Source organism: Fundulus heteroclitus, chromosome 8, assembly GCF_011125445.2.
Source record: "Fundulus heteroclitus isolate FHET01 chromosome 8, MU-UCD_Fhet_4.1, whole genome shotgun sequence".
NCBI lineage: Eukaryota > Metazoa > Chordata > Actinopteri > Cyprinodontiformes > Fundulidae > Fundulus > Fundulus heteroclitus.
In genome coordinates, this window is record NC_046368.1 from 18,605,522 (window position 1) to 18,619,552 (window position 14,031).

The following is a 14,031-nucleotide window of genomic DNA, read 5'->3' on the forward strand; positions in this document are numbered from 1 at the left end:
ATTGTAAAGAGTTCACTTCAGTCCGGAAAAAAATCAGTCTACATGTATATTTCAGTTCAAAATATATTTGCTGTAGTGAATTTATCCCCATTTACATGCAAACAGTAAATTAGTGATTAAATGTGTAGGTGGCAACTGTTGACAAGAATGTGAAGGAAAAAAGGTGATAATGATGCTAGTCCAACAAACGGGGGTGGCAGCGTTTTTCCTATTTAATATTTTTCACCCTTTTCTTTTGCTTTGTTCTGTTAACAGAACACAGAGGAATTGTGTTTTGAAAACATTTCACACCCATTAATGTTTTCATCGTTTCTAAGGGGTTGTTAAGAAGAAACAAAACACAAATGGGTGTCTGGAATGGTTTCTTCCACTATTCTGCAAGCCTCCCCTGAATGAGTCATCCAGCTGGCTTCTTATTGGACAAGACCATGCCATCCCAAGGGATTGCCTTGCAGAGGCAGAAAGGCCTTACTTCCATTCACAGAAACCCTGGTTTGCCTGCCCGCTATTTCATTCACATAAAAGACTAAATATCGCATGTGGGTTTTTTTTCTAGCCCTTGGCTGCTTTTTTCTGTTTCTCTGTTGCCTCTTCTTGTGATTTACAAGGAGCTGCCTCCTCATCTCTGCCTTTATGTTTGCCTTTGTTTCTAAGGAGAAAAGGCAGACGTGCTGTTTTTTTTTCCTTCTCTCTTGCCAGCTAGGAAAGCGAGATATTGGGGAGGACTGCAGTGCGAAATCTGCGGCACATTGAGAGCGGAAGCTGCTTATGAATGAGTGTCTGTGTGTCAGCTTTGCTAGATAGTCCTGAGGACATTTTATACAGATTCATGCTTTCTGCTGACTGGGGGAGACATTGATGCTGCGCTGCTGCTCTTAAGGGCTGTTTGTTTGATCATTGGCGTATCCACCTGAGAAAAATGTCAGTGTCTGTTTTGTTTCTCTTTTTTTATTTGTTTCTTTAATTCATGTCGTTCAGCCGGAACCAGTCGCTGGGCATTTTTCTGAATCTGTGTCTGCTTTCTCGACGTCAAACGTTTACTTTTTTTGTAAGTCTTGTTTCCTTTGCAGATATTTGAACATTTCGGCCATGTTTTAAGGTAAATTTATTATAGATTTTTTTTTTCACTTTGTAAATTTATCAAAAATTGGTTTTCTTGACTGCGGTTGAACATAACACAGTACATACAGTAGTTGTAGGTTTTTGCTTGCGCAAAGCTGCTGTCTTAGGATGATGTCTGCTTGAATTGTGCTGCTGTTACGAAATAAACAGAGCGATATATTAGGATATAGTTCCAGTCATGCAAACCTACTGCAGCATTTTTTCTTTTTCATTGCGTATTTATTCAAAAGTATTTTTAAGCCTTTATTAAAAGTTGTTAATATTTGTGATTCGTTAATGGTGTAATAGCCGTTGATATTTTTCTCTAATTTCCTGCTGTTTTATGATCTGACTTAATGCACATTTTATTTTTAGTAATTTTTGATAGCTAAGATCATTAAGCCCCCCATGTTAATTTACTATCCTCTGAGAAGCAAATAAAGGAAGCGAGGAGTCGCAGGGAATAAATATCAGTCTAGGGAATTTAAAAACTGATTGGTTCTGGTGTGCTGTTAGTGGGAGTTATTTTTTCCTCTCCCTCCAACAGGAAGTGATTTGCAGTGTTCAGCAAGCCTTTTGTTGAGAAGGTTTTCTCAGATCAGTGAGTCATGCTTCAGCTCTGAGTCGGCATTCGGGCAGCAGCCAGCAAAGAGAATTTGCTCTTTCCTTGCAGCGTCCGTGATCATCAGCGACAAACCTCTTTTTTTGTTGTTGTTCTTGTTCCTTCAGTTTTTGGGATTTCCCCCCCCACCCCGAGGTAAGCTGCCTTAAGAAGGAAAAGCAGCAGCATTGCAGCTTGAAAAGCTGCACCCCAAAAACTGGCGAGGTTCTCATCCTCGACTTCTTCTGCTACATTGTTGTGTTTCTACAGATTTTGTCTGCAACGGCTTGGATTTCTGCTCTGGATTTTATTGAGAGACGATTGGACTCTAGCGACAGCGGCAACCACACCAGCTCTGCACACCGAACAGCCCCTGTAACCTCAACACAGAGAGGAAAAAAAAAAAATTACAGTCAGGTGGCCTGTGATTGCTGAGAGGCGTTCGCTGCCTGTGCTGCTGCTGCTATGTTACAGGAGAGGGTTATCAACGCGGTTCGGCCACGTCTGCCTGCACGCGTGTGAAGGGGGCAGGCTGCGTGTGCGTGTTGGTTGGTTGGTGGAGAGAAGAGGAGCGAGCTATTGAGAGAAGGGTATGCTTCACCGTACCAAATACAACCGTTTCAGGAATGAGTCAGTAACATCCGTCGATGAGCTTCTCCACGGCCTGTCCATGAACCCCAAGGTCTCGGCCTCCTCCCAGTCTGCAGCCGAGACGTCCTACACACCCCCGACTGAGGTCCAGCCCTCCTCCATCGCTGCCGCTCCTTCTAGCACCACACCCAGCCACGGCTCAGAGCACCTGGAGGATGGAGGCACCACCCTCTGCACCCTCATCAACAAGGTCTCCGGCCTGAAATTCAGCAACTCGGGCAGCCTGCTCGGCATCAAGGGTCTACCCTCGGCCGTCAAGGACCTGGCCGTGTCCAAGCTGCAGGGGGGTGGGGGCGCGGGCTCGAGCCCCAGCAGCGTGGCGCCAGCTGCAGCAGCAGCAGCAGCAACAGCCGTCTCTGGTGTGGGAGGGTCTCAGTGCAGCTCCCATTTGACCCCCTGCACTCAGCTGGAGACAGCTGTCAGCATGAGCAAGAAAAGCAGACTGGATGATCTCCAGCCTAGAGGAGAGGATTGGAATCCAGGTGGGGTTGGCGGGCTGGTGAGCAAACCCTCCAGAGGATGGCTGCACTCGAACGAGAAGATATCCGGCCCAGGAGTCACATACGTTGTAAAGGTTGGTGGACTTTCCCTCCCGTTTGCTCTCTCGTTCCTTTTTTTTTCAATGAGAAGAGATTAGCTGGTTCCGATGGGGATTTGAAAAGTGAGAATGCAGTTGTGCATCACAACATGCCCTTGAGTGGGTGTGTGTGAGCTGGCTACCGCTGAAGGTTGAGCAACCAGAAAACATTGAATAATTCAGGCAATGCAGAAGGTCAACAGCGGTGGAAAAGCAGAGACGGAGCCATACGACAGCAACATAAAAGCGCCGTTTGCAGCAGGCTTCAGATGACCGGTTTATCTGGCGTTCTTCTGTCTCATGTATGTGAAGCTACGGCGTTATGCTGTTGTAACCATGGTGATGTGTTATTTCTGTACATCGTGCACCTCTCCGGGCTCCACGGCTCTGTTAGCTGCCTGAGAACGGCTGAGCAGGAAGCCGACTCACGGCGATGGTTTGTCTCATTGCAGCTTTTGTCTCTCCCTAATGTTCTTCAGCCATCATACATCATTTAAGGTGGCGCACAAGTAGAAGAGCTGCGAGTGTCATCATGCCAGCAATGAGTCACTAGCACTCAGTGATGTGCTGAGACCTAGCTCTTCAAGGAAAGTCAAGAATAGAGGGGGGGAGGGAGGAAGCATTTTCACTGAAACCATGAAGTCATCGTTGTGTTATAGTTTAAGTGAATAAAATGATCTTTTCTTTGTGCGACGTATTTAACAAACAGCTTATTTAGCTTTTAGGACAGGAAGCTCACACCCGGGGAAACATACACAAGATGATTGCCATCATATGACACCTGCTCCAACTTTTCTGAATAAAGCCCGCAGTCTGTGGGACAAGCTTGGTTTCCCATTAATTGCATCAAGGCAGACAGCACTTATTTTTGTCCAGTCAATGCTGCTGTGACAGGGGAAATGGGTCTGACTCCCCCCCCCCCCCCCCTGCACTTCCTGTCAGTTTGTGTCCTGCGTGTATTGAGTTCAGCATGGTGTTTCTGCTCACAGCACTTTTGATTAGCGTCATGTGGTCACTCCTCGTACGTCACGCACCATTACACCAGAGAGGGCATCGACTCACTGTGACATTGTTTACAGTCGCACTTTCATTCTCCTTTTGTTGCTGCGGTTGTTCAGCACAAAGAAAAAAACTGAAGAAATTTAAAAGTTCACATCAAATTTTCCATCTGTATATTTTTTTATAATACACATTTGATGGTGTCAGTTTATTTTACTGCATGGGGTCACTCTTTTTTTTAGAAATGTGTCAAGCAATCTATTTTATCTGTCCATCCATTCATCATCTATATCCAGCCAACCTTGCAGGGTTGCAGTCATTGGGCGAGAGGCGGCGTGCACTCTAGACTGGTCCCAAGTATTTTATGTTTCACTAACGAATGGATGGATGTACATATTATTGGGAGAGTCTGGATATATGTACCACAGCACATTTCCGTGCCCTATATTCTTTCTCCATTTTTATCCAGACCAGGAATACACCTCAGTCAAATTCCACACTTTTCCATACTGCAGAGGAACCCTGCTCGTTAAGGTTTTATTGAACCAGCAGCTGAACGTAAAACCACATTTTCTTATTAGACTTGCATGTTACCCTGGCGTTTTAGCTGCATCTCATTTGCACACCCAGTCTCTGGCATAGCTTTAAATATACATTACATTACCCACAAGCTAACTCCCCCACAAAGACATGATATTAATAGAACTAAGTATAGACGTATGTACATAAAGAGGGACAACTTTTTGGCCAGTGTTGGCTGCATAAACAGTTATCTAAAGGGATTCACGTGGGTCTTTTTTTTATCAGTTATTGTTTCATTAGGAGTTAAGCTATATACATGTTTTGTGTGTTTTTATTATACCCTGCAAACTTTCCCAAACCTGAGAAGAATTAAACAAAGAGAGTGGAAATGAAAATGTTTTTACCCCCGTGGTTTACAGTCTCCATTTACTCTGCTCCTTGTCATGGTTTTAAGCTGAGAACTGAAAACAATGTCTAATTACTTGAAGTCATCTCCAGTTTGCGTTTCTATCTGATCAATAACACCATCCACATAGCTCTAGAGTCAAACATTACATGTGATTATAGAAATTTATTTTAAAGCGCTGTAAAACTCCCATGAATGGCAACCTGCTGGGGAGTTGTGTGGATTTACACCTGCATAAGATAAGATAAGATAGGCTTTATTGATCTCACATTGGAGAAATTCACATGTCACATCTGCTCAGTAATCAGGTTAAAAAGCAGTTGGTAAGAAAAATAAAAAAATAAAATACAAAAAGAAATAAGGCAAAGGATGCACTTAGGATATGAACCACTTTCTGGTAGCAGTTATTAAGATGAAGTAACAAGTCCTATAACTCAACCTTGTGGAATCCCGGTTTTGAAATAATAAAAGATGGATCTTATATCATTCATTTTAACACCGCCATTTGATGCTTGGTAAACCTGTTAATCCCATGGCGGCTCAGATGATGACTATTCATGGCTATATAATATATAGGCAAGGCAAGGCAAATTTATTTATATAGCACAATTCAGTACAGAGACAATACAAAGTGCTTTACATGATTAACATATACCAAAATAATAAAATGTAGATAGAAAATAGAATAAAAGCAAGTAGGGATAGAATGTAGTAACAAAAAAGAACATTAAAAACAGTAAAACTGTTTAACTAGAACAGTCAAAGGCAATTTTAAACAGATGTGTTTTTAATCTTGATTTAAAAGAACTCAGGCTTTCCGCACTTTTACAGTTTTCTGGAAGTTTGTTCCAGATAAGTGGAGCATAGGAACTAAATGCTGCTTCTCCATGTTTAGTTCTGGTTCTAGGTATGCAGAGTAGGCTGGAGCCAGAAGACCTGAGTGGTCTGGAGGGTTTATACGCTGATAACAAGTCTGTGATGTATTTAGGTGCTAAGCCATTTAAGGATTTATAGACTAACAGAAGTATTTTAAAGTCTATTCTCTGTGATACAGGGAGCCAGTGTAAGGACTTTAGAACTGGGGTTATGTACTGGGGTTATATAATGCATGTTGCTCATGTGCCTAGCTTGTTTCCTACTGGTTTACCTTTTATATGTCACATTCGTTTTTATTTACTTCTTGTTATTTCACTACACTTCTGTCCTTTTTTACTATCCTTTACTGTCCTTTATCAAAATTAATGTAAGAACCAGTATATAATACAGAAAAGGTCAACATGGATACACAGCTATAGTGGTTAAGTTTTTATTTATTTTTAGTCTGATTATGTTTGTAGATGAAGTGCTTTGATAATCTTACCACAGGATTTAAATGTATTCAGTTTGGGGGGGTTAAGAAAATGACCTTTTTTCCTAGTAAAACCTAACCTGACTCTAGCCATATGGATTTCGCTCCGCCTTGCTTCACTCACATCCATCTGGGACATAGAGAGTGATTTCTCCAACCAATTTTATTGTCTAGCCAATCAGGACGCAGGGCTGGAGTTTCATAGATGTGACGTAGTGGAGAAGCGACCGTCAGACTGTTTTGATTCAACAATGGCGGCTCGCATCGAGGAAGCAAATCCAAAAACATTGATGCTGCTATTTCTTCTGTGTTGTCCAATCTACCTAATATTGTTTCATTAAAAGAACATCAGAGAACGCCTCTGAAGGCTTTTGTTGGTGGAAACGATGTTTTCGCCCTTCTCCCGACCGGATTTGGCAAGTTTTGTTTTCCGGGGCGCGGCGGAGCGGTTAGCGCTAACCATATCAGGAGGCCTTTAGTCCTCGACGCGGTCGGCCTGGGATCGACTCCGACCCGCGGAGCTTTGCCGCCTGTCTTCCACCCTCTTCCTGTCAGCTCACTGTCAATAAAACGCGTGCCACTAGAGCTGCAAAAACATTAAAAAAAAAAGTTTTGTGTTTTCCTGCGTCGCTCTCACAGCGTCACGGGTTAGCTTCGGTATGAGTGGTTGAAATATCACGTCGATAAAGATGACAGACAAGTGGCTTATCCAATCACATGCAAGGATTTTTGATAAGGCCCAGCCTTCAAAAAAGGCAATTTCTATGGATCAGTCCCAGATGGATGTGAGTGGAGCTAGGCGGAGCGAAATACATATGGTTAGAGTCAGGTTAAGTCAAACCATCAATGGCACAAATATTTGCACCTTTGCTGTTAATATTTATATCCCCCGATTGGACAGAGAGGAGTCTTCTCATAAAGCATCTCACAATGGACCAGACGGGGAGGTGCATCTTTTCTCAATGGCTATTACACATTTTTTATTTATCATATAAAATCCTTTGTCCTCTGTCTTGCATTCTTCTCTTTAACCCAGCTCACTGGATTTCTTTGGAGTGTGGGGACCGAGATACCAATGGGAGGTTGATTTGTGTCTTGTTAACCATTTCTGTGATCCTGTGATGACCCGATTTTAGTTTTCTTGTATAGTCCGAGAAATTTTTATTCAAATTGTACTGCTATTTCTAAGCTCGCAGTGGAAACAATGCTCCCAGTACCTTTTAAATATATCACCACTGAATCTCCATTTTACATTATATTTTTTTTTTCATGTATTAATTCTGACCTTTATGCCAACAGATGCATCGATCCGATACCCGGCTCGGATATCGGCTCAGATATTTACTAATTATCTAGATCGGATATCAGATGAATGCGGCATTCTGATCCGGTCATTTCTTTTCATATACAGCAATACAGTTACTGCGATCTAGTCACTTCAACTCTATGTTTGCAACGCCTGTAATGCCATCATGCAGAGCACACACAGCAGCTAGTGATAAGCAAACACAGAGCAACATGGAGCAAGCTCCGGACGGAGCCAAGTCTGCTATTTGGAAACATTTCAAACTTGATATGCTAACAAGTCTGACTACAATATACAATATATGCAATGTGAAAATTGTGAGGGGTGGTGATGATAAAGTTAAATACAATACAACAAACATGGCAAGGTACACTGTTCCATCCATTCAATGGTAGTATCGACTCTGTATCGGGTATCGGCTGATGCGCTCAGCCCAGGTATCTGGCATGTTTGTTACCAAAAAGCTCAATCTTTGTTTCATCCAATCAAAAAATCATGGTTACAGTTAAAGTCCCAGTAGCATATTGCAAGCTATATGGTTAAATTTGTGATTCTATGGAGATTTGGCCCCTCCAAATCCTTTTCTAACCCTGTGTGTCTGCGGGGTCAGCACAGATGTGTGTAGCTCCATTTGTTTTAAACTTTTTCCTTATTGCTCTGACTATAGATCTAGGGCAACGTTCACCTCATTTTAATAACGTGTTAATTTTTCTTTTCCATGTTGTACTGAAAGGAAATACTTTGCCATGAAACATTCATACACTAGGGGAAACAGCAGAGAGGCAATGGCTCAATGATGTGCTCAGAATAAGTCAATCTTAGAACAGTTTGATATATTTTTAGCTTTGCTGAATTGAGCTCTTCATATTTATTGTTCTGAAAATAGATACCGGTGTCATTCCACAAATATCACTATGACATAAAAAAAGTATCTGTTTACCAAAAGTTGCCAAATGCATCCTGGAGAAAGAAGTCATCTGAAATTTATGATTTTAATATGTTATAGTTATGAAAAGGTGAGGGCAACATTAAGGTGCCTGGATGTCAAATTAAGAACGTGATTCTGAAAAATAATAGAACTTGTCAGCACAGAATGTCCCTGCTTGGTGCAGTATTAATCAAGCATGTGACGTCTGTAATATGAGTAGTCTCTTGTACTGTGAATGACTTTATGGCAAACCCGTATACTGATATGTTTAAAGAGATAAAGCACTCATCATTATTTTTGTTTTATTTAAATTTATATCAGTCATTTTGTCAGCTGGTTTTGTAAAACCCTTTTTGGAGAAATTTTCTATTTCTTTAATTTATGCAGTCAGAAAAAACTTGGAATTTGTTTTCAGCATTTTTTCAGGTATGGAAAAGTGTGGAAAAGGAAGAGTATAGACAAACTTTATTTGTATTTCTAGACTTTATTCCTTCTCCCATTATCTAAAAGTTATGTCCTTCCTTCATTCTTTCCCTTCTTCCTTCTCCTCCTGCCTCTCTTACTTCCTTTGCTTTCTCTCCCTCTTACTTTCCTTCCTTGTGTCCTTGTTTTTTTGTTTCTACATGTTCCATATTTTCTTATAAAAAAATAATGCCATAGTTTCATAGCGACCTTTCATCTTTGACATGAGTTACAAAACTGAGTGTGAAAAGAGTCTGGAATTTTTACTTAAAATGCGTAGGAGCCCTTTAAGAACTAGAAAAGGTGGCAAGTTTATGAAAACACAACTGCTCATCCTGGGTCATCAACATAAAAAAAACAGATCCTTCATACTTTGGGCTTCTTGAGAAGCATGTGGCTATCTTACACTTAACACAAGTCCAGTTTTCTTCTTTTTAAGCCCCATAATAATTAATACCAACATTTTGAATGCAATGTTTTACAGTGCTAAGAAATCAGATATGTTTTAGATGGTTGTTTTGTTTATGTCACATAATTTTCATTCTCGGTTTACAGTATCTGGGCTGCATAGAAGTCCTGCGGTCGATGAGATCCCTGGATTTTACCACAAGGTCACAAATAACAAGGTATGTTCAAATATGGTGTGGTTTTCTTGCTTCAAAATATTTGATTTGATGACTTGACACTTTTAAATTGCATGTTTTTTTTGTTTGAAAAACAGCACTTTCTATAAGGATGAGCACTGTGACATAACAATGAATAATAACCTGAATATTTTAAATAAGTACTAAAAACATATGGCTGTGCCATGTAATATTTCCTGGTGACAGTGTCTCAGATAATAGAAAATAAATTAAACTAGTTTTTTTTTTTTTTTTTTTTTTAGAATCTGCAATTTGGCTCACAATGACTTTTAAAGAATTTGGATTGCATTAGATTATTTATAGTTTAAAATCTAACATTCTCAGGTTGAACAAATCTGAACATGTGTTGTACTACTATACGGTCTGACTTAAAGGACACACAAAGACAACCAACAAGAGAATACATTTTACAGAGTTTATTGAAATCCAAAGAGTGGTGGGAATTGTTAAACGCTGGCAGGTTAACTAAGGAACCACTATAACGGAGAGTGGAGGATCTGTGATATAATCGTCACAAAGGTTATGGCTTTAAAATGGGTGAGGAGAGAATTACTAACTTCCTGAATGACGTCAAACTGAAATCAGCCTTTATTTATATCGCACCTTTTGAACACCAGAGGATTCCAAAGTGCTTTACATAAAAGACTTTAGATTCAAAATGTACCAGATTCAAAACCAAGAAAACACATGAAAATAAAAAAAAGCTATTGATGACAATATGTAAAAAAAATAAAATAATAATTAAATTACAAAAAGAGTACATCAGGTCCTAAATGTGTGGACCTGAAGTACTCACAGGTAAATGGTCTGTACTATATATGATGTATAGCATTGTATCAAGTCCTGAGAACCCCAAAGGATACATTTAGTCAATCTCCCGTTCACATGCTGATAACAGCTGCCCTGGAGGAGACTGACAAAAGTGGGGCTGCCATACAATGGGTGCAACCAGGCCCTCTGACCACTGGCACAAGGCAAAGCGTCTTTCTCAAGGACATGACTGAGATGGTCAGAATGAGGGTTTAAACCTGCAACCAACCAGTTATAGGACAAACTCTTAGCTCTTGTGCCACTGTCGCCCCAGCAATGGTGAAGCTCTTTGGAGCATTTGTTTTGTAGGTGACGTCACAGTGAGCAAAGGGATTTGGAAAACAGAAAATCCACAAAATGGACTAATCCAATCCAGGTGCGTTGAGATTGGTCAAGTAACTGGAGAAGATTGTTTCCATGGAGGCAGATAGCAGAATAATCAAACAAACCCACAAAACAAAAGCCACTTCTCACAAGCAGAAGGAGAGAGTTGATAATTAGGTCAAAAAAAAAAACCCTTGAATTTAAGATCAAGTGTGGAATCCAAAAATTGCAAAGCGAGAAGCAAAATGCCAAGGGGCAAAAATCAGGTCATAAACGAGAGGTTGGTCAGGCATAGAAGGAATGCAGGGTGGAGGCTTTCGACAACCTGGTAGAGAAACATTGGCTGAACATAACTTCTATATGGGATGGAACAGGCTATGGAGTAAATAAGTTGGTAGAGTTTAGCAAAACCTTACCTGATTGCATGAAGACTGGCTGAGCAGTAACATAGCGAGGTAGAGTGACGGATTATTACAGTACCCCAACCTCCGGACCCCTAAGGTCCAGCTCTGGGTTGGTCATGGTGATCCTTGTGAATGATCCTTGTCCATGATTGCTTTTCTGGACCATAACCTTCCCAGACGACCAGATACAGAAAAATTCCAACCCCAGTTTCTGAATTGGAGAAGGTGCCTCATCGATTGGAGGAGGGCATGAGTTCAGAGTTGATGCAAGGTTTGACGCAGGACAAATGGAACGTGGGATTGATGTGAAGGCTCATGGGTATTTGCAGTTGAACAGCTGAGTTCAACCCTTTGGATATAGGAAAGGAGGGATAATTTCTCTAGACGGCCACACCCTCTGCCCTCTGATGTCTTGTGGAGCCAGAGAGCTGTGACAATTGCCTGATCTTGAATAAACGACTGAGGTGTTGAGAAGAATTTTACCAGCTTTCCTTCAGATGTGTTGACAAAGCATTGCTGATGCATGGCCAGAGGGTATAATGGTCATGCATCCTGGACAATTTACACAGTGGCTGGAATCCATAAATGATGTAAAGCAGAGAAAGACCGGCGACACTAGATAGAAGGGAGTTGATGGCATGTTCAACACAAGTTAGATCCTGTGACTACTTGGTGACATCATCTTCACAAAGGATCCAAAGCTTGGGTTCTACTTTTTGATTCATCCTTTCAGTTTTACCGTCCGATTGAGGATGGAAGAAAGAGGACAGGCTCACCTGGATCCTAAGCAGGTCACAAAACTCATTCTAAGACTGCGAGATAATTTGGGGTCATAACCAATTTCCTTGGGTAATCAATGGAGACGAAAAACTTCACAGACCAGGATCCCAGTGAGCTCTTTGGTGGAGTTTTTTCTGGGGAATCAAGTTAACAATCTTTGAGAATTGGTCAGTGATGGTCAAGATGACAGTGTTGGAATCAGATGGAGGTAAACCGGGGACGAAGTCCATACTTAGGTAGCACCATGGTTGACGGGGGATTGGTAAGGGTCATAGTAGTCCAGCTGGCGGTTTTCTCGATTACATGACTTGGTTTCAGAGATTAATTCTTTGGTATCCTTAAAGGAGCAAAACCTAAGAAAATTACTGTAAAATTAACCATAATAATTCTCATTTGTCACCTGGGATGGGAGATACATTCCCTATAAACAATCGGTCCTCTACATCAACAATGTCTTTGTCAAGTTTTCTCCTTTCAAACTTAGAGGTATGGTGTGGAACTACTTTGGTGCAAAGTAGTCTGAGTTTACTTCCTGGTTCCTGTGCCAAACTTATGAGAAGTTCCCAAGGTTCCCAAAACAGTGTGCAACATTTGGTATTTTATTTTGACAATGGAGCAGCAGCCTGTTAACAAGAAAGCCAGTAAGAGAAACGGACCAGAAATAGAACAGAATACAACATTATATACCTGTCCTGTAGAAATTCAGTGGGGTTTCACAGCAGTAGCACCTTTGAAAAAACGGATGTTAAGGGTGGCATGGTGTTGTTCTGATTTAAATCACTAGGTGTCATTAGTAGTCGTTCCTCCTTTAAGCAGAATGGGCCACCAGAATCGGCCCTGAACCACTGCTAGAGGCTTTCTGGGGTCTGGGTGACAAAACAGTCAAGACGTGAAAAAAAGTGAGTCCCTCATTTCTAAAGTGATCCTGAGACCGCACCTTTTGACTGTGGTTAAAATGGGCATCAGCTGGCATTGAGTCTAGACCACAGGTCTCCATGATCCTATCCTCTGGGCCAGTCACAAGACTGTCAGCCTAACTGACTTGAAAAGGATAGACTTCTGGTCCCCAATCTGATTGTTGATGGATAGTTCCTTGACACTGGAGAGGACATCCATCTTGATATTCTTGGTTCCGGATCTGTAAAATAAGGTGAAACTGTTAAGCGACTGAATAATGATGCCACCTGCCCTGCTGTGGATTTAATCTCATTGCCGACTTGATATTCCAGGTTCTTGTGGTACATCCGAACAAGAAATGGTGTCCATGCTCCTTCCAGCCAATGTCTCCTTTCCTCCAAGGCGAGTTTATCTGCTAGCAGTTCCTAATTTTCAACATCATAGTTCCTCTCTGTGTATGACAAGCGCTTAGAAAAAAACAAGAATGTGGGTCAACTTTGTTATCAAAATACTGTGCCTCTTACTGAGAACAGCTCCCACTCCAACGTTGAGGCATCCAATTCAACAATAAATTGATGGCTGGGATCTGGCAAACGGAGAACTGTTCTTTGAGTTTCCTAAAGGGATTGTCGGCTTGGTCAGTCCATGAGAATTTGGATTTAGAGCAGTGGCTTCAATTCCAGTCCTCAAGGTCCAGAGTCCTGGAACTTTTAGATGTGTCCCTGGTCCAACACACTGGAATCAAATGGCTGAATCACCTCTTCGGTATGCAGTCAAGCTCTCCAGAGCCGTGCTAATATCCAGATTATTTGACTCAGGTGTTGAAAAATTGCAGGACAATGGACCTTGAGGACTGGAGTTGAGAGTCCCTGATTTAGAGGATGTGACGGCATAAAGAGGAGTTGCCCATCTCCAGCGGTCAGTGGGAGAGAGGCTGGATACACCTTGTACAAGTCGCCAGTACATCACATGGCAACACAGAGACATATAACCATGCAGACACACTCATACCTAAGGGCAATTTAGAGAGACCAATTAACATAACGGTCATGATTTTGGACTGTGGATGGGAGGTGGAATACCCAGAGAAAACCCACGCATACAGAGGGAGAACATGCAAACTCCACGCATGACCTCACCCCAGTTTTGAAAATAGAACGTTCTTGCTGCAAGGCAACGGCTACCACTGTGAACACTGTGAAGCTCTGTTATTTACCTACAAGCAGGAGTTAGATGGAAAGAGCATTTCAAAGAGCAAAATTACAAACTAA

At 41.5% G+C, this 14,031-nt stretch overlaps 1 protein-coding gene across 3 annotated transcripts in view; it reads left to right on the forward strand.

The window, feature by feature from the left end:
- Nucleotides 1-374: 374 nt before the first annotated feature.
- shc3 (SHC (Src homology 2 domain containing) transforming protein 3) overlaps nucleotides 375-14,031 on the forward strand; it is a 29,903-nt gene continuing 16,246 nt past the window's right edge. Inside the window, exons 1-3 of one of the 3 annotated variants that reach the window (XM_036140254.1) lie at nucleotides 375-2,077; nucleotides 2,177-2,927; nucleotides 9,457-9,527. In XM_036140254.1, the coding sequence (XP_035996147.1) occupies nucleotides 2,295-2,927; nucleotides 9,457-9,527 (704 nt within the window). In that variant the 5' untranslated portion in view covers nucleotides 375-2,077; nucleotides 2,177-2,294. Of the gene's footprint in view, nucleotides 2,928-9,456; nucleotides 9,528-14,031 lie in introns of all 3 variants that reach the window. The other 2 variants (XM_012869016.3, XM_036140253.1) reach the window with 2 other exon arrangements.